The sequence below is a fragment of the Oxyura jamaicensis genome, chromosome Z, assembly GCF_011077185.1.
Source record: "Oxyura jamaicensis isolate SHBP4307 breed ruddy duck chromosome Z, BPBGC_Ojam_1.0, whole genome shotgun sequence".
NCBI classification, from domain to species: domain Eukaryota; kingdom Metazoa; phylum Chordata; class Aves; order Anseriformes; family Anatidae; genus Oxyura; species Oxyura jamaicensis.
The window spans coordinates 26,294,740-26,315,274 of NC_048926.1; the positions used below are offsets into that span (position 1 = coordinate 26,294,740).

Below are 20,535 nucleotides of genomic sequence, written 5' to 3' on the forward strand. Positions count from 1 at the left end.
TATGCACTTGGTAATTATATACTCATTTGTGAAGCACAATCACACAAATCTTACTTCCTTAGGAAATTTTCCTGGGGAAATAAGGGTAAAAATCATATAATTTTTTTTTATTCTTTCTACTCTACTTTTTTTTGGTTGTTTCTTTTATTGTTTCTAGTGGTGTAGTAGAGAAGTAAAAAATATTTTTTCTAGCTAATGCTGGATACAGTTTTCTCTGACGTAAGCTGAATTATACGGGAAATAATTTACCTTAGTATGATGATTCTTTGTTTAAGGTTAATTTTAAAGAGAATAGTCCAATGTGTATTTTAAAGCAAACACAGTGAAATGTGTAATTGCTAATTAGTGATTTGTGTGGATGTTTCCAAATCGGATCCATGTTGTCTTGCTGTCTTGCTTTGATTAGGTTGGACAGCAATTCATGAAGCTTCCTATGGTGGTTTTACTGAAGTGATCTTAGAATTACTGAAAGCTGGTGCTAATGTTAACAGCAGAAGCATGGATGGTATTTTGCCCATACACGATGCTGTTTCTGGCAATTATTTGGAGGTACATTTTTCTTTTAAGTTACGTTATTTAAGCCTGATTTCCAGGAGTGGGCCAGCAAAGTAAAATGCTGGTTTAAATAAGAAAAGTCAAAGTTACTAATACAATTTTAGTATTTTTAGTGTATATTTGTTAGGAAATAAATCAACATTCTTTGAGTTGATGAAAATTAGAATAATTATTATTTTTCAGTAGTGACAATTGAAGTTGCACGGTCAATTGACATTTTCAGTCCAGTGTACAAATCAGAAAAGTTCAGAAGCAATAAATCATTCTCTCTCACAAATTGGGCTTCTTTAAAATAATACTGAAACACTGAGCATTCTAAATTTGAATTCTATAGAGGTGTTTTGACTTAGATAATTTTCCCATTAAAGTAGATTAAAGCAAGCATAGTTTAACTGTCAAAACATAATTTTTAAAGGAAAATCATATTTAAAGACACAGAATAGATTTTCCCCCAAATTTAATAATTTCAGGCAAACATATTTGCATGATTTGACCAAAAATCAATGAATAATTCTGGTACACCTACACATCCATATTTTGATAAATAGAAAATTAATCAGAATAATTTAATTATGTTTTCATGAATACACTTACTATTGAAACATACTGGATTTGCAAAGGTGTTTCAGAAGACAAAATACTGACTAAGAGATCAGAGATGTTTTGTAGGCTAGGGAAAGAAGAAAATCTTTACCATTAATGATAAATGGTTGCTTTTTAGACAGAAGGCTTTGTTCATTTTATGATGGTAGTGGAGGTTTTGTTGTTGTTGTTGTTGTTGTTTGTTTTTTCTTTATGTAAAATAAGAACTTAAAGAAGTATCACAATAACCAAAGAAAATACCAAATTTATTTAAAAAGTAATTTAGAAACATATTCAGTCATAATTTTTCCCTTTTGTAAATCTTTCTGAACCATGAATATTTGCTTGATGCCCATTTAAAAATATTTCAATTTACTGTTAAGGAAATCCATCTAAAGTTAAAATTTATTTTAAGAGTATGGAAAAGATGTTGAAATCTTTTCAACAGACAAAGGAAGGGATACATTTCTAAGAGCACTTAATACTGCATGCATCTTACAAGAGCACCTGCCAATGGCCAGTCTTCAGTTTGGAGCTCTTCAGTGACCATGCATAAAACTAGTTCAGGGAGCTGAACAAATGGAAATCTAATCCTCTAAAAACAAGGCTTAGTTTAGATTAGCCCCCTGAGCCAGCTTAAGAATTGTGCTAGTGTAAGGGAAAGCATGGGCTGGGGTGGCACATCGTGGGTAGTGTATGGTTAAGGCAACCCCAGCACAGACTGGGATAGCATTTGGGTTCTCCCACACTGGAGAGTCCCAAACGTAGGCTGGGACTTCCTTATGTAGTACTTGGGGTTTGTAATGTGCAAAGTAAGAAAACAGTCATGGAAGCAGCTTTGGATCCATGTGTAACTGGTAAAACACACTCCCACAGCTCAGCCAAATGTCTCCCTTTTATTTGAATAAACAAATAAATAAAATGTTGTTTTGGCACAGTGAGTTCCAAGGAACTGAGCATAGAAAGATGATGCCAGATTGACTCAAATGTACCTCCTCTATTCCCATCAAAAGAGCTGATTTTTTTGTTGTATTTATCTTTTCTGTGAGGCATCCCATTTATCTTCTCTCTGAGGCAAGATAATATGAAGGAGGCAATTTCACAGTCCTGGTACCTAACTGTCACTAGGACTCTTGAAAACATGCGAACTGTTATTCAGTATTTGTGGGTAAAACCAATACAGAAGATTTTGACTGATTATGCCACTACTTCAGAAGCAGCACCGCAGATTTTGAAATTCTGTGGGGTGTTCTTCTTCTGGTGTTCTGAATATTTGCAATGTAAGAAAATTAGAAATGTAAAAAATGAGAAATCATATGTATGAAAATTCTTTACTATCCAACCTCTGCCCCCCTCAATGCTTTCGTATGATCTCAGTTTTAAAGGGAAACAGATGCCACTGATCTCTTTTCCACGTTTTAAAATTAAGCAGATATATAAGTGATTTTGAATTAGAAATCATCAGAGGACATAGCTGAAAAACAAAAACACTATTAAATGTCTTGAGGAAAAAATCTACTTCTTTTCTGCTATTTGTTCACAATAAAATTCACCAGTTTCTATTCATTTAGGTCTAGGATGTTTTGTAACTACTGTCTACTCCAGTGATTCACAACAAGTTGCCCTTTTAAAATTTGTTATTATAAAGAAAGAAGTATAAAATAAGAACCAGATAAACTTGGCTCTGCACGTGTCTCTGCAGGTTGTAGGGTGTCTTATTTGTACTTTTGTTGCTCATGGCTTACCATAGATAGTTGTGGTATATTTCTACAGCAAGAACAATAACAATACAAACTATAATATGCAATAGGCAGCCAGGATTCTACTACAGCATGGAGCAAATCCCTGTGAGAGGGACAGTTATGGGAAAAGTGCTTTGGATGGAGCTTCTGATGATGAAATGAAAGAGCTGCTTAAGTCTTATGGTGCTATTGACTCTGTACTTCCTGTTGAAACTATTGAGGGTACAGGTATGTTGGTTTTGTAATGTAAAGAGTAGGATTGTCATGTAAACCATAGGATCTGTAGTCTTAGTGCAAAACTGTACATTAGATTGCTGCTGATTTGCAGAGGTGCATATTGCCTGGCACAGGTATGTTTAGCTCTGTTAACAACTGATTAACAGGTTCTCTGAGGAACCTGCTTTGGCAGGGGGGTTGGACCCAATGATCTTTTGAGGTCCCTTCCAACCCCTACGGTTCTGTGATTCTGTGATTAGGATTTATTTATTTATTTATTTATTTATTCATTTATTTATTTATTTATTTATTTATTTTTCCTGAGAATCTAAGGAGTAAGGACATATTTGGCTCTTCAGATTTTCATTATCATCCATACTTCCTTTTACAAGACCTTTGTGTTTTTTAAAAATTGTAGCTTTAAATACTATGCTGCCTAAAAACGATCTCATCTGCATATACAAGATATTTTTTCATAGTATGATCTGCCATTACATTTTTGTAACCTATATGAACTAATCTAACCTATGGTGCAATTTCCTCCTGAAATTTCATTTTAAATTATATTTCTTTTTTTTTTTTTTTTTTTTTTTTTTTTTTTTTCAATTACAAAGAGAGGAGCTATCTTAGGTCAAGAAGAGAAAAAAGTTGCTTTGAGTGCTGCAAAAAAGATGATGCAGCTTTGAAGCCACAACGTGAGAAATCCTGTGTGGTGAGTATGGACAACAGAAGAGTTTTGTTACACTGCTTCCTAGTGTAGTACAGTATAGCATCATTTACTTACTGAATAACATAAAAAAATCTGAATAACATTAGAATCTATGTAAAGAACAGTAACGGTGTGTTACAGCACGTAATGAATTTGTGAATTATCACTTCTCTCAGTTCATGATTCCCACGTATTTATACTTATTGTGAAAACAGTAGGCAACATATAGATATTTTTTATTCCTTATATGAATAGAAAAAAGTAAGGAATCCTGAGTTTTTTCAACACATTTCCAAAATGGCTCTTTGAAAGTGTAATGATATTTCTTCATAATGAAGGCATTTAGAAATTGTTTAATCTTATTTTAAAACATCAGCAAAGATTTTTGCACAAGTTTTATGTTGGGAGAGCTCTTGCTGCTACCCATAGGCTATGTGTATGTTGTCTAGGTGATAATGTCATGGTGAAATTCACTATCTAAATCCTTCAGTGCACTCAGAGGTGAGACACTGAGCACAGACAAGTCTGAACACCTGGGCAAAACCAAGCTGTGAAAGCCCCTTGCAGAGCATAGCTTTGGTGCTATGTGTGTCTGTCATATCAGTGCCCTCATGACCTTCTTGCAGAAGCTGCTCCCTATCTCTAATGGCTTGAGTCCACCAATACTTATCCTGCAGGCCATGCAGGATATGGTGCATTTGACCCTACTTCTTACTATAATTCTTGTATTTCTTGACAGGAGTCTGTTGTAGCCATACAAGATACCAAAAAGAAGCAGAAGGAACTGTTGCTACTTGAACTGAGAACTTCCAAAGATGCAGGTCGATGTAAATTCAAGTTGTTTCAGTTATTTTTTGTAAATATCTAGTATCATCACTTTAGAAATAGTATTGCAAGTAACAAGTAATGGTATTAGCATATCTCCTTTGGAACATAAAACTTCACAATAAGAACTTAATAACAGTTCCCAGATAAGTGTATTTACTGGAGTATAATCATAGAATTATAGAATATCCCAAGTTGGAAGGGACTCACAAGGATCATGGAGTCCAACTCCTGGCTCCACACAGGTCTACCCAAAAATCAGAATTTAGACCAAGTGACTGAGAGCACAGTCCAAATGCTTCTTAAACTCTGACAGGCTTGGTGCTCTGACTCCCTAGGGAGCCTGTTCCAGTGCATGACCACCCTTTCAGGGAGGAACCTCTTCCTGATATCCAGCCTGAACCTCCCCTCTCACAGCTTGACTCCATTCTCTTGGGTCCTAATGCTGGTCCCCAGAGAGCAGAGCTCAGCACATGCGCCTACGCTCCCCTCGTGAGGAAGCTGTAGACTGTGATGAAGTCTCCCCTCAGCCTGCTCTTTTCCAGGCTGAACAAAGCGAGTGAGCTCAGCCACTCCTAGTATGTCTTCCCCTTTACTTCCCATTTACAAAAGAATGACTATAATAATAAAAAGGGAAGTGTGTAACTTGGAGGCATGGAAATATTATGTTTCAAATCAATCATATAAATAAGGATCATTAGATAAAAATGCACACTGTTGGTCAGTGACAAGTAGGACATTCTTTTGGAGCCCCTCCATGATCATGAATATGTGCCTGTAATGGTAAAAAATAATGGATGCAGCATTTTATTCTTGTGCAAATGCACTTTCAGGAGCCTAAAATAATTTATGAGGGTAAAAAATATCGCAGGCATTATCGATGATGGGCAGTTTCAGAAATGCTGTTGCCTGGAGGTGTAATTTGTCTTAGTCTATCAAATCTCAGTTCAGATTAGTCTCAAGAGACAACTAAGTGACCCTGACTTCCTAAAGCATCATGATGCTGGTGCTGCATAGTTGTTTGAGCATATTGTGTCTGTGCCATGACTGTTTAAGTGGTAAGGCTTGCTGCAGGAAGACTTTTGACAAAAGACTCTCCCCAGCTGCCTCTGCCAACTAGATGGGACTGTACTTTGGAGCAGATCATGCACATTAAAAACTTTTGCTTCCTGACAGAAAAGAAAGTTTTATTTATTTATTTATTTCCCTGAAAATAGCTTGGAGCTTTCAAATTATATTTAAAATATACCTTCAAAAATAAACGTGAAATATGGAATTGTGCAGATTTGTAGTCTCCAAGTCAGATGTATGGATTATGAACTGTTAATTAAAGTCATATTCGCTTGAAAAATGTTTGACAAAGAGACATATGATAGGCAGAAATCTGTACGCATGTTAAAGCTTTATGCATGATAAGGCTGAAACAAAGATCTATGCAATTTCATAAATGAGGAAAATAAGAAGTATCAGACTGTTACTATTTAGGGATATGAATGAAATGAACATGATGATTGGTATAGACTGCTGACTAAGGTGTTAATAATGTAGCACCTCTTAAATGAAATCATGATTTCATGATTTTGGAGAAGCACAAGACTGAACAAGAATATAGGATTATATTGACAAATTTACAGCATAGAATAAAACCATCAAGATGTTTACATGCAATACAATTTAGTCTAAAAAATAGATTCAAATTCTCTATTAAGTTACCTTAAGCTTACATTTGAGGGTGCTGAGGCCCTGGCACAGGTTGCCCAGGGAAGCTGTGGATGCCCCATCCCTGGAGGTGTTTAATGCCAGGCTGGATGGGGCTTTGGGCAACCTGGTCTGATGGGAGGTGTCCCTGCCCATGGCAAGGAGGTGGATCTAGATGGTCCTTAAGGTCCCTTCCAACACAAACCATTCTGTGATTCTATGATTAATAAGAGTAGTATTTTAATATTTTTTTTCTATTTTAAAATATGAGTACTGGTTAATACTGTGAAATAAGTTATTGGAAACATAAATGCAATTTTAATCAGATAATTATCCAGCTTTCATGACAATGGAGATTTCATATCTCCTCTTTTTAGAATCTTAGAAATGAGATTATATGTTTACTGTATTATTCCAGTGGTATCTGATGATCATGACTTCTGAACTCTCTTTTTTATATATATCTAAGAAAATAAGAGATCTAGAGAAGAAATTTTAATTGTTCCTCTTATTTCAGAAAAATATAGCTAACAAATGTGACAATTTCTAATCATATTTTGTCTTGTACTATGTATTAGTTAATATGTAGGACTGTGATACATATGTTTTTAGCACATATTTAACTAAGAACAGTCTAAACTCATCAAACTGTTTTATAATATTAAAATATAAATGTTTTAGCCACCTTCTTACACTTGTGTAACTTCTGCATGTAGCCTCACATACCATTATTATGTTATGCAACTCCTTGCAACACAAAGAAACTTTGAAAAAGTTTTGGTTCTTATTAGCCACAGGGCAGTTCTTTAATCTGTCCTTTTCTCAGAATAACTTTCTAGGCTAGGCACTTGCACTTCAAAATTTTCTGATACTCAGACTACTTCAGTTTAAATTAAACTTGTGTTTAATTCTTCCTGGGAGCATTTTCTTTGGAAATACTCTACTTGTAAATAGCTTTTAATGTGAATGACTGTATAAGGTTATGCTGTAAAAATGTTTGTACTTTGGCTGGGCATTTTCTACATCAAAAATGTTATTACTATCATTTTCTAATGCTTATTGCCCTCATAATTTTGATTATATCAAAATATTGGACAGATGTGTATGCCCAAAGGCTGTGTCAGATACAAAATACTTTGAATGAAATGTTTGCAAAACAGAAAACAGAAAGGGATGCCCTTGCTAAAAAATACAGGTACGTGGAATACAAGGTTTGTATTTACAGGAATTCCTAAAAGCAGTACTGATAGATGTAATTAGAAGTATACAGTAGTGTGAAAGCAAAAATAGGTACTCTTCATTCAGATTTTGCTGAATTTTTATCAGTACTGGTTTCAGTTACTTCCAGTAAGAAGTAAATTTCACAGAATGTGTAAATTATGAGAAAGAAAGACAGTCTTATGTGAAGAGAAGTTAGGGTTCCAAACTATCCTTGTGAACCAGCTAATGACTGAATTAAAAAACAAGGACAACATAATTAATTTAAAAATTTCACAGTTTCATCTGTCTTCTAATATTGAGAATGAAACTGTTCTAGAGAAAAATGATAAAAACTTCTGGGTATTGGAGATATCCTGCAGCTAATGCAACAGCTGCCCGTCAACAGTAATGAGCCAAATTATGTTATATTTCCTTTTTATTATTTATATGGTACAAAGTTTATTTTAAACTAATTAACATATAAGCTTTTACCACTCAAGATATGAATGTACAGAAGATGAGGAAGCATCATCATATTTTTTCATCTTTCTGTTATTCAGTTAGTTGGCCAAGGGAGAAATACTACTAATGCTTCTCTATTTCAGTATGTTCCTTTGAAGATATTAAAATGTTTCTCTCACCTAAGAAAAACGATGGGAAAAAAGCACTGTATTTGTTAGTGGCTGTAAAATGCTTTGCCTTTGTCATTTTAGTTGCATTCTCTTTGCTTTGTACTTTCTCTTCAGTTGCAGGTTCTTTCTGTACCTATTTGGCAATAAAGTAACAAAACTTCCCAGAGAAACAGTGCTAGAAAAATGTGTGGAGCCTCACAGGCTACTGTGGTGTTCTGTAGCTGTCAAGGCTTATTAGTACCAGTGATCAATGATATGCGGGTACACTGATCATATCATGGATTCTAAGCAAGCAGTATCACGGTACAGAATGGAACACCGATACAGTCACACTGTAATTTAGCTGTCCTTGTTCTGTATGGACTAGTCTTGCTGTACCTCTGTCCTGATCCCCTCTACAGCCTCTCTTTTCTCAGACTGGGATAGTGTTACTTGCATGGCATCTCTGCTGTGGGTGGAGTTAAAAGTAAATTGCACTGCTGTTCCTTTGCCCACACTTTCTGGTACTCCTCTATCTTTCCAGCAAGGAGCTAGAGCGATGGGGCAATCAATTGTCTCATGAGGGGAGAGGAGGAGAAAAGAGTATTAGCAGCCATGCTGCTGGTTCTTGTGCCAAAGTAAGTGGGAAAACAAGGAATTCCCTTCTAGCAGGAGGTGAATCCCTGGAAAGAGTCTCACAGGGAGACCAACTCAACTAGGAAGCAAGTCCTGATGAAGGGAAAGAGATTTTCAAACTGGTGTACAACATCCTAAACTGCTTTTGTCTGAATGGTCATGTGATGTTATTACAGTTTTGGTGTTCACTAAATATTTTACAGTGGAAGACCATAAAACTATCTGATAGTACTTCCTTTAGAAACTCATTCTGAGCTCATTGTAAAAGGCTCCAAACTTGAGCTGCAAAGGCTTTGAATTCAATGAACTATTGCTACTTGCAATGGTTCCATGAGTCAAGGGTGGTATAAGGTTTTTGCTGTAGTTTTGATGCTTTCATGCTACTTCTAGACAGAATTCTGCAGTTTGTTGTGCATGAAACCTTGGATCTGAACCATAAACTTCATACATGATTAAAACATTGTTCAAATTTTAGATGTTGGCAAAGTCCTTTGAAACCCACTTTGTTTTTAGTGAGTTACATCTGTTAAACTGTTTTTGTTCTCTGTTCATAGTAACTCTGGGGTCTTTAATAAAACTTTTATGATTTTCTGTAGGGCTTCAGCGGAATCTTTTAAGAAGGGAGCACTGAGGGAACAAGTAGTTAACCTTGCTTCCAGGCAAAAGAGTCTGTTGACTGTTGCCCAAAACCAGAAGGAGTTAGTCCAGAAAATACAAAATTACAGAAAAACAAAGCAAGTATTCAGAGCAACACAGTTAGAGGACCAAATCTCAAAAATAGTTTTTTCCTATGGAAGTTGTAAAGGACAAGGTTTAGCTGCTGATGAAATCATGCATCCTGATGCAGTTACATCTGATACGGGGCTTGGTGCCAGCATGCCTAATGGAAACAGAGTAGAAGCACATCTCTCTTTAGAAAATAGATTTGCAGCTCAGGAATGCAGCCAACATCCAAACAACTGCTTGGCTGAGACAGAACCAAATAAAGAAGCAATTAGAAGCAAAGAGGTTTCTGATCATACTTCAACATCTAAAAAGACGATAAGAAAATACCCCTTCAATACTATGTCAAATGCTGTAGAAGTGGTGACAATGCCTTCAGAAACTGCTGGTTCCACTGCTGAAACAAAGAATTCACAGCAAAATGTCATTGATTGTGTAGCAGTTGCAGAGCAAGGAAACAAGTCTTTACAGCCCACTCCAGCGACCAACACATTAAATATTTCAGAAGCCCGAAGCACTGTTGTCAGTAACAATGTTTGTCAGCCAGGCGGTGACTGTCAGCAGGTGCTTACAAATGAGGATCTACACAGATGTGTAAATAAGAAAGAAGCTTTCCAGCAGCAGCACCAGCAAGTAATTGTGTCAACATCCACAGAGAACTTTCCAAATACTCTGCAGAATATGATCTTTCAGCGCAGTGAGAACTCATTTAATGCTGACTTAGTGCTTACAAATCTTATATCAAACACAGATTATCCAGCAAACCTTAGTAAGAAATCTTCCCAGGGCCATAGTTACCAGGAATGTGAACAAAAAAAAGTGAAGTATGAAAGAAAAAACAAGAAGAAGTTTCAGTTGATAGATCTTCTTCAGTTGGGAAGGATTAAGCCAGGAGAAAATGTTTTAGAATTCAAACTGCAGGTAATTGTTGAGATATTATAATGCTAATATTAGCAAATAATGAAAAAAAAAAAAAAAAAAAAGAACTAAAATGGGGAAACAGCAGTCTGTATCTTCACCATTGGGTAGTGAAAATTTTTATGCATTAGTTACAGATAATCTTTTATGCGTTTTAAGGGAAAATGCTATTTATAATGTCTTCTGTTATCCCATGACTTTGACACCCAAAACACTGAATGTGTAAAGTTTGTGTTTAACTTTGCATTAACAGTTTCTTAGTATTTCCTATTGCTAAAACCAAGGTGGAATTGTTAGTTGGTCTACATTGTGTAATACCCAGTTTTCAGATTGAAAGGAGGGGGTACGTTAAGGTCCTCATGACGATGTGATTTCTGAAGCAACTGTCAGGTCCCTCAAATAAATAAATGTATCACTAAGGATTTCACTGTGCCACGGCAGAAATGAATGCACGCAAAATTACTTGCTTACATGCCAACTGGTTTTGGAGTCTGATGTGAACCACATTTGCAAAAAGTAAAAGTAAAATCAACCTCTTTTTAATATAAAAACATGCCCCTGTGCTTCCAAATACAAAGCAGATTTGCAAGACAGCTGCCAGGGAACTAGCTTTGTATTGAGTAAATGATGGAATTATTGACTGAGTTCCCAGCTGTGAGCTAGTTGATTTCCAGGGCAACATATTGACTAAAATATGAAAGGTTCTTTTCAGCTAATCAGGTATAGTTAATGTAAAAAGACCCTCATTTATACACCTACAATCTGCTCAGGAATGCTTTTCTGCTGAGAGCAGCTGTTTGGTGTCTTACTGTGTTTAGTAACATAATACAGTGTTAGCAAGTTACAACTCTCTACACTGAGTCGTGTCATAGATCTATACACATTCTTCGTATTGTTGAAGGAAATGTAATATTCCTCCAAACCCCAAGATGACTAAATTCAAGGATGAAGAATTTGGTAGGCTTACTGTCATCTCTGAAGACCGTTACCTATGATATCATCCTGATACATGTGGATGTGAGGAATTATAACCCTATATTGAAATGTTGATCGGGGGAGTTTAGAGAAATCAGTGTTTTTTAGTAGAATGAAAATGGCACTCATTTATGTCTTGGAAGACAGTGAGCATTGTAGAGATTGAAGTTAAGAAGCCAGTATCTGCTGCATTGCAAAGAAGTGATGATCAGTAAAGTTATAGTTAAAGATATCTACTTGATAACAACAGTTAGTGCTTAGTCCTTACTTAAGTTAGCTTTGGGTAGGCAGGATGCAATTTTGAACACTGTGCACCCAAGCTATGAAGCTGCAAACGTCAGAATGTTAGGGTTAAACATCTTTGTTTAGATTCTTACAGACACAGAGCCAAGCCATTTGCCATGGTAGAAGGCAGTTGAATCTGATGGATCACTCTCCTTTTGTGACTGTTTAACCTCATGCATGCTAAGCAACCTTACCAAGTTCTAACAGTCAACAATCAACAACCTACCAATCAAAAACTGATTTTTGCTGTATTAGCCTAACTGAGACCAGTATAACAAAACCATAACTTACTGAACTGTAAACAACTGTAAGCCATGCTTCCAGAGGTGCATATGAGTTTTCAGAACTGATCAACTTGTCAAAGAGACAGTAACAATAAATTACTTTATACTTAATTTTGCATGAGGTAAGGCTGTCAGGTTTCTCCTTTTAATGTCTCTTGATGTAGATGAAGTTTTGTGCAAATATGTTGAATCTTTAAATTGTTGTCAGAATTCTACTGTGATGTATTTTTTCCACACATCTAAGACACTGACTTAGAGTTACATTTTTTTGGTGTATGAGTTCCTAAGTTCTCTTTTGCAAATTAATTTATTCACAGCCCTGTTATGTCTAAGAGGAAATAAAAGGGAAATACTGTTCTGACATGCACTTGTTATTAAAAGGAATCTGATCTCAAACCTAGGAGGAGTCCTCTGGCAGTGTTATCTGTGTGGCCAAAACATCTTACTCTGTTGGAATAAATCCTCTTATCTTATGTATCACGGTTTATGATACATAGTGGCAGTGAATTTTTTTTTTTGAGAAAAAACAAGTTAGCTGCAACATTTTAGTTATATCGCCCTTCATCATTTTCCTATATTTTAAGGATTTTAATTTAGATTTGTTGATTTATGAATTAAAAATTCCTCAATTTTTATTTCTTAGGAATTTAGTCATAAAGCCACACTCTTAGAGAACGGCAAGATCAAAACGAGTGAAAATAAAATACTTCAGAATCCAGTTCAGTGGGTTAAAGACCTATTAGGAAGTGATATTTCTGTGACATGGAAGTATGTGTGGAACAAGGTAGGCCTGATTTTCCTCTCTGAAATAATACTAATAAATAGAAATAACAAATTTCACAAATCTATAATTCATAAGGTAAAATGCAGTTAGAAAATATTTTCACCATTTAGGACCTCTAGTTCTTAGTTATTAAAACAGAAGACAATAGAAGCCTAAATTTTAAAGTCTTCTTACTGTTAACGAATAAGCAGCAAGCAGAGAGGTACATAGCCCCAGAAAAAGAGCAGATGTACAATGATGAACTAGTTCAGAGCCTGTGGAATACCCACTCTGTAAGCTCTCAGTGCTTTTAAAGATTAGTTTTTAAAATGATTAAGAGACTGACAGGAAAAGCTGAAAGGTAGTTAAGAGAACAAAAAGGAACAATCTTATTGAAATGTCAGAGTGTCAAGGACAAATGCTGCACAAATAGTGGCATGGTTTACAGGGCTTAGCAGATAAAGTATGTTTTGTCAGTCACAATTCAAATGAGCAGAATTTCTGCTTGATATTGATAGACATAGATTAGACTATTATATGCATAAATTCAGTATTATAAGAAAAGTGAAAATTTGTCACCTATCAGGAAAAAAAAAAAAGCAATTAGAATGACCAGTTATTGATTTAGATTTGTTTGTACAGGTTACGTATCATGGGACACAGTTGTCAAAACTTCTTGTTGAAGATGTGCATGTTTCTAATGACCTCGAATTACCATCACAACAAAGAGAGCCCTTGGGTATGTACCACAAAATCTAATATTCACCATGACTGAAAGCAGCAGAAAGTGATTTCTAAAGAGCTTAAATTCCAAATTCATCCATTGCTTTTTGATTTATTCTGTTCTACATGTGTATTGTAGATCTTGGGCTTGAAACATAGTGACAGAAATTACTAGTTATCTTTAAAGAAGTGCATGTTTCTTTTCTTTCAGAATGTGGTTGTGCTGAGAGAATAATTATGACATGGCTGGTATATAAAGATATTTATGTAAAAATTTGTCTAAAAGATTTAATATAGAGAGAAAATGAAGATTTTAATAAGTGAATTTAATACTTTGTTTACTCTGTTGGACACTCAGATACATGCATAACTTAATTGTATGTACATATTAAAGTCATATTGAATAATCTGTGTCAATGGAAATCCTGGTATGTTAAAGCAATATTAATAACTAGGAAGACATGTTATTCTCTAAAAATAATCAGTCATAAGAAACAGAGTGCATTAATATGAGAAAATGACATTGAATATTTTTTTTTTCAGAACTGCACAGTAAACTTAAGAACTTCAGCCTGATTTTGATAACTAATGTGCTTCCAGGGAAACCCAAGTGTCTTTGACAGTCAATCGCATTTGGAATTTGAAAAGCTTTTGGGCCCTTGTAATTGGGTCTGTTAATTTGATGAGTCAGTGCACCTCACATGAACTGGGATACCAGACTTAGTCTGTTCTTAAGATACTAGAAGTAAATTAAGATACATTTTTGTAAAATATCTAATCTGATATTCAAACTATCATGTTCTACTGATAATTGCTTTAGGCTAAGAACACTGAGATGATGAGAGTATATTGTCCTGCTTCAGGAAGTTAACTTTATACTGAGTGTAAGAGACTTAAAAATGGATTTAGTCTCTAGCTATTTATACACTTCTGAATATTTCAGAAGTTCTTATAAATTTCTCCTCTCATGGAGGATTTATGATAAATATTTTAACTTCTAAAACAGGGAAATCAGTTTCTTCAAAGAATAGTTACTTGACAAACATAAATCAGACTGGGGATCAGTAAATGTTTTTTGTTTGTTTGTTTGTTTGTTTGTTTTCATGTTTTTCACAGACAGCCCAGGGTGATCTAGGGTAATCTAGGAAAGACAATTTAGAGAGGTTTTGTTCTCAGGTGTAATTTAAGATCACGTTAATGTTCAATCATTAGTCCTAGGTGGGAAATTGAGGAGGGAAAGCTGAAGCGTTCTTTCTTTCAGTTCCATTTCAGATACTACATAGCCAGATACATACTAGGAAATTAAACAGGGTCTTAAAAATTTCCAGAAGATGATTAACCTCTGTTGTTGCACTGTGAGAATGGTTGCAGGTAGTTTGAGAGAGAGCTTATTCCAAGGGTGGCTCCCAAGGGGCACTTTGCCTGCAGTCAGCCTGCTTGAGAGCATAGGAAGGTTTGTTAATATGGATGCAAGCTACTCACAAACACGCTTCTATTCTCTAATATATGATATAACAGTCTAATATATAATGTTATTTTTAATATATACTCAAACACTATGTGTGTATTTTATCATAGAAGTGTATCCTGCTTATTTGAGGAATCACTCTTTTCTTTTTCTTTCTGTAATAATGAATTGTACTTCAATGCATTCCAGGGCATTGCTAGAAGAGAATACTGGGCCTGATAATTTGACTGTTTTCAGAGCTATAATTTTAAATAGTACCCTTACACTTCTTCCAGCTTTCCATATCTTAGCTCAATGTTCTGGTCATTGAGCTATTGTATGATGAAAATGGGATAGTGGGAAAGAAGTGATCCGGCAGTGGCTGCATCTACTCATCTTTTAACAGCAAGAAACAGCTACTACTAAATTTTGCATTCAGACCAATGTAGGAAGCATGTCCTAAGAGCCTTTAACAAATTAAGGCTCTTAAGCAAGACAGGTGAAGGAGTTCCTGTTCTGTGGCTGCTGACAGCTTAAGAAAAGTTCTAGTTTTTCAGCTTTTTGAGATTAAGGTGCTTCCAGGATTGTATAGTAGCAGAATTTTAGGCCCTTGAGGAAGGTTAATGGAAATTACGTGAAGATCCCATGAAGCAAATGAATCCCAGAATAGGGCAGAATTTTTTAACAGTATTTAACAGAAGTTTTACAAATTGCAATTTAGGAACTAATTACCTAAATCCTAAATTGCACTTTAGACACCTATGCCTCTTTTTTGAGTCTGAGGCTTTATCCTACTAGATAGTAGGATCACACTAGCAGAAAGCAGGAATTACTGTATTCAAGTCTGAGTGAGAAATAAACATTGAGAAGATATAAAATAATTCTAGACTGTCTGTATTTGGGGATGCAGAATAAACTATGATTATATGGTTTGGAAATTATTCCTGTGTGTGCTTTCTGATAAATGCTGTAAATACATAATGTTTATGAAAAAAAGGCCAGGAATAAGCAAGGATTCAGAAGCAGATGTCAGCTGAAGAGCAGATGTCAGTTGCAGAGCAGATGTTCATTTCAGAAATTTTATATTTAAGTGGCTTAGAATAAAAGCATAACCAGTTTTAGCAGTAAGTGTAATACATACATTCATTTTCCAGGTTGCTATTTTGGGAAGGTGGTCTTTGGAAAACAGTGTGACTAGTGCAGTTCTTGGGCCCTGGCAATCCCTGACCGCCTTTAATAGCTGTTGGGCACCTGTAAATATTAGAATGACTTCCTGCCTTTAGTTCATGAAAGATGCAAAAGCTATGAGTAATAAAGGGTGTTTTTGAGGGCATTGGGGTGATTTCTTAATGGCTGATCCATGGAAACTGCTTCAGAAGGTTGATGTTAGTGTTACTTCAGGTATGGAGCATGAAATGCGTGGCTGAGCTCAGGAAGATTGCATGAAAGCAAATTAGAGTAATTTTGTTGTGATCATATGTGATACCATATGTTTCTGCTTTCCTTGAGACATGCAGTGAAACTCATGCATATTTAGCAGGCTACTTTTCAAGCTAAATTTGTATGGTATCTAAAGTAATTTTGCCAAGGAAAAAAGAGAATGCCCCAGTCATCCTCTGGCAGCTACAGCTCAGATGTAAAGGAGAAGAAAATGAAAACCTCCTTACATATCAGAGAATGTCAAGCTGAGTGGAAATTTCAGGATTTGCCTTCAAGAATGATGAAAAGCTTAACTACTCTGTGTGTTAAAGCAGTAAACCACCAGCACGAGATAATACTGTTATAAATAAATAGAATAATATTGTCCAAATCTTTTTGCACTCTCAGGAAATAATTTTATCATAAGGGACCCCAGAAACCACACCCAGCACTGCCTGAGTCCCTGCACTGACTCTGTTCTGACCCTGTCTGCTCTGCCTGTTGGGAGCTTTGACCTGAGCAACATGCATCCAAAAACTCCACTGTTGCCTCAAACAGAAATTGTGAAAACATTGCTATGCACTGAAAGAGAAGCAGCTGAAAGTCACACAGTTCCCAGAGAATTAAGGAGTAAGTTTATTTTTTAAATTATTTTTATTTATTTATTTATTTTTAGCTGGTTAAAAAAATAATAAATGAGAGGGGCAGGGGATATAAAGCAGTTACACAAGGAAAAAAGAAAGTAGGTTGAAGAGAATTGATTTGTTTGGGGGAGGGAAAGAGTGCTGGGGAAAAATGACGACTCTGCTGATGGTTTGGATTGATCTAAAAGCGGTAATAATGAAGTTTTTGAGAGCTCAGTATGTTCTACCATCCAAATTAGAAACATTTTGTTATTTTGATGTAGTTAACAAAATAATTCTATGTCATTTGAAGTATTTAGTTGCTTGTCACCACAGGGTAAGAGCAAAGACAAATGCTTTCTGGAAGAGAAATATGATATAACAGCACTGTGGAATAATATAATTAGCGTAGTCTAATTTAGAGAGAAGAGAGGAAATGTTACTGAAGATGCTGAAATCTCTGTGGAGTTCACTGAGCTTTTAAATTTGTATTTTCAGTATTACATGCTGATTGCACATTAAACCCTATCCATAGTAGCTGCACAATTTCAACGGTGCTTACTGCACTTTGAGCTAGCATTTTTCCTCTACTACCATGGATTACACCACAGAGGGATGACCACCAACAGCCCTGATCAACAGCAGTGCAGAGTCAAGAGTGGTCAGCTCAAACCATGGCCAGTGTCACTGTGCACTGAAGTGGGTAACAGTGCTGAGTCAGTTCCTGCTGTGGCAAACAGGAACAAGGATTATCTGTCAGAGGTGAAGTGTCTACATCTGTGTCAACCATTGTAAACCGAAAGGGTATCCACACTGTAAAGTGATTCCTTACACCTCGGCAAGACTATAGATAGGCCCTTCAGCTGCAGTACAAAAGATGAAGTAAACCCTGGAGTTGAGAATCTTCTGCAGAAAATGCTTTGTTAGCCTAGTTCGCTGTGTGTTTTTGTGTGTGTGTTATAGAAGAAATTAGACTGAGTGTCTTAACTGCCAGGGCAGAATATTTGGAAGGAGGGGGTTTTAAAAATCACAAGAAATAGATTATATAATACATTGTGTTAACATTTGTGTTGCAAACAAACAAACAGGCTGAATTCCCTTTGATATGAATTGAAAAATTACACATTATGGCTCACAGGAGTTGTGTTTCTCTGCGGAACAAATGATTAGCCAGCCGTGCTCATTTTTTCTCAAGGTACTAGTTGTCGTTCTGCTTACCAACATAGCTGTCTGGTATCATGTGTGGTCCTCGTCACCCTGTTATCCTCTGCTCAATCCTATCTGGAAACTTTTAGCAAGACGGTAGGTTCATTTTGTAGACAAAGGTAACTTCTAACAGACATGGGGATTATGCAAAAATAAAAATGTTTAATACAATAAAAACTAGTAACTTGGAAATTCACAGAAATATTGTTCCATGTATAGATTTTTAAATTATTTGCAGCAATTACTCTTTTAAGTGAAGGAAGGAACTGCTAGTTGTGCAGTATAATCTTTTAAAAAAAAAGTAATGAACAACCCTTTTCCCACTTTTTAAGCTTACAGAACCCAAACCTTTTGCATCCACTTCTGAGGAGAACCTTTTCAGATTTCAAGTCTGACCAAAAATATTTTTGAACATAAATTATCAAAATCAAACTCTTAGTTAGGAATGAAAATCCTTTGAAAATATCTCAGTATATTTTATTGAATCTCTTAAATGAAGCTTTGGAAGTGGCACGAGAACCCATATAGCTCAAGATGGATTTGCTGTATTGTTTGCCCTTTACATTTGTTTCCTAAGAAACACTCAGATGCACAATGCCGTTGCTTCTTTACTTCATGCTAAATAAATTCTGAATGTAAAGCTCAGCCATTTTAAATTGACTTTTAACTAGTTTTCTTTTGCGGCTTCACTAGTCCTGGAAAAATGATAGAAGTGTAATTAATTTCAGTTTTCTTTCTAGTCAGTCTTATCATCTTGTTCTTATGCAGTAGAGAGTTGTGAGGCTGAAACTGCTGATGTGACAGGAGAATATTTAAATACAAGTGCTTCAGCAGCACGAAAACAAAACTATGAAGTATTTCTATACCTCATAGATAGGTGTAACATTAGGGTACTAGTTGCATATACATATTTGCAAGAATCTTCCATTAGACTTTAAATTGTGAACTCTTCAGAAGTGGGGTCACATTGCTTCATTGGACTTGTTGAAATATTACTTAGATATTAGTCCAAAACCCCAGTCTGGCCCAGTGTAGTTTTTATTTCCTTGCCTTGTGTAACTGTAATGTAAAGAAATGTGACCCATACTTGAAAGCTTTTGGTGCTGCATAGAGTTGCAATTCAGAGCTCCAGATTCAGCCCAGGCTTGGAAAACTAAGGCAGAAACTACTTTCACCAAAAAACTCTACAATTATTATCTTAATGTTTCTGGAGAAAAGCTGAAAAAGATCTTGAACATTTAGTGACTCCAAAATCAGTATGTGAATCAAGAACCCCAGGATTAATTGATTAAATCTTCTTTCTTTTCTTTTCTTTCCTTTCCTTTTTTTTTTTTTTGGGGGGGGGAGGAAGGGGGGGATGGAGGGGTGGGGAGGACACACAAAATATCATGACTCGAAGGAGCTTGACTCTGTATATCTGAATTTTTGTGACTGAGAATTATTGAAGTGGTGGCCCATCATCACCATCAATAATGGCAATAATGGAATAATATATGGAAGAGAAGTACATGGAAGTGTAAAAAAAATAAAAAAGCATCTTATAAATGTGCTTGCTGCATTAAATAAATGTGTCTTCCTTGTTAGCTGTAGCAGAATATTCATTAAGCACACAATGTCCTTATTTATGTGACTGTAAAAGACAGGGATATGCACTATCAATTATTTATATTTTCTACTACTTTATATTTTTTACTTTGGAAGCAGAGTGAGATTGTAGACAAATACTTCTGTCCAGAATATTTTCCTATCTCAGTTATTTCGTGGTGCAGCTATTATGTGAGTTCTGGCTTCAAAAATTTATTTTTGATGGTGTTTGAATGCATGCTGTGTTCTCTTCTTCATGGCTTACAGACAAAATATTTAAAAATATTTTCCAGCACTTTTAAGTTCCAGACATTTGCTTGAGGTATTTATATACTTTATGAAGAAGCAAATAGTTCCATCAGCAGAATTTACAAAGCTGTATTTTCCAGTAACTTTGCATACCATAACTGAAGCTTACTCCATCTGCACACTCTTCCTTTCCAAAATCCTCTACCTGCTCTTACTTGACTGTCAGCAAGGTAAAAGGCAGAATGCCGTGTGACTGACTGGGAGTTGAGCTGAGTGGCCAGCAAGAACCAAACAAAGTTCACTTTTGAGGCGGCCAGAAAGGAAAAACAAGAAAAGGTTCTCAAGGACAACATGTGGAAACCAATTCTAATAATTTAATTTCTGTGATTTCTGACCTGGTTTTTATTCCATTTATTTATCCATTTATTTATTTATTTTCTGAAACTGGAACATTACCTCAAAAGTAACTAGGTGACAGTGAGAGTGATCTCACAGAACCATGGGCTAATGTAGGTCAGATGGGACCTCTGGACGTCTCCAGCCCTGCCTCCTGCTCAAAGAA

General features: G+C 35.7%; 1 protein-coding gene across 1 annotated transcript in view; it reads left to right on the plus strand.

The window, feature by feature from the left end:
* The window catches only part of ANKRD31 (ankyrin repeat domain 31), a 64,567-nt gene that overhangs the window by 36,729 nt on the left and 7,303 nt on the right, over positions 1-20,535 (plus strand). The window contains exons 14-21 of the mRNA XM_035309572.1: positions 407-549; positions 2,948-3,107; positions 3,710-3,807; positions 4,544-4,631; positions 7,426-7,522; positions 12,603-12,743; positions 13,365-13,461; positions 16,720-16,941. Of these exons, the coding sequence (XP_035165463.1) occupies positions 407-549; positions 2,948-3,107; positions 3,710-3,807; positions 4,544-4,631; positions 7,426-7,522; positions 12,603-12,630 (614 nt within the window). The 3' untranslated portion in view covers positions 12,631-12,743; positions 13,365-13,461; positions 16,720-16,941. The remainder of the gene's footprint in view (positions 1-406; positions 550-2,947; positions 3,108-3,709; positions 3,808-4,543; positions 4,632-7,425; positions 7,523-12,602; positions 12,744-13,364; positions 13,462-16,719; positions 16,942-20,535) is intronic.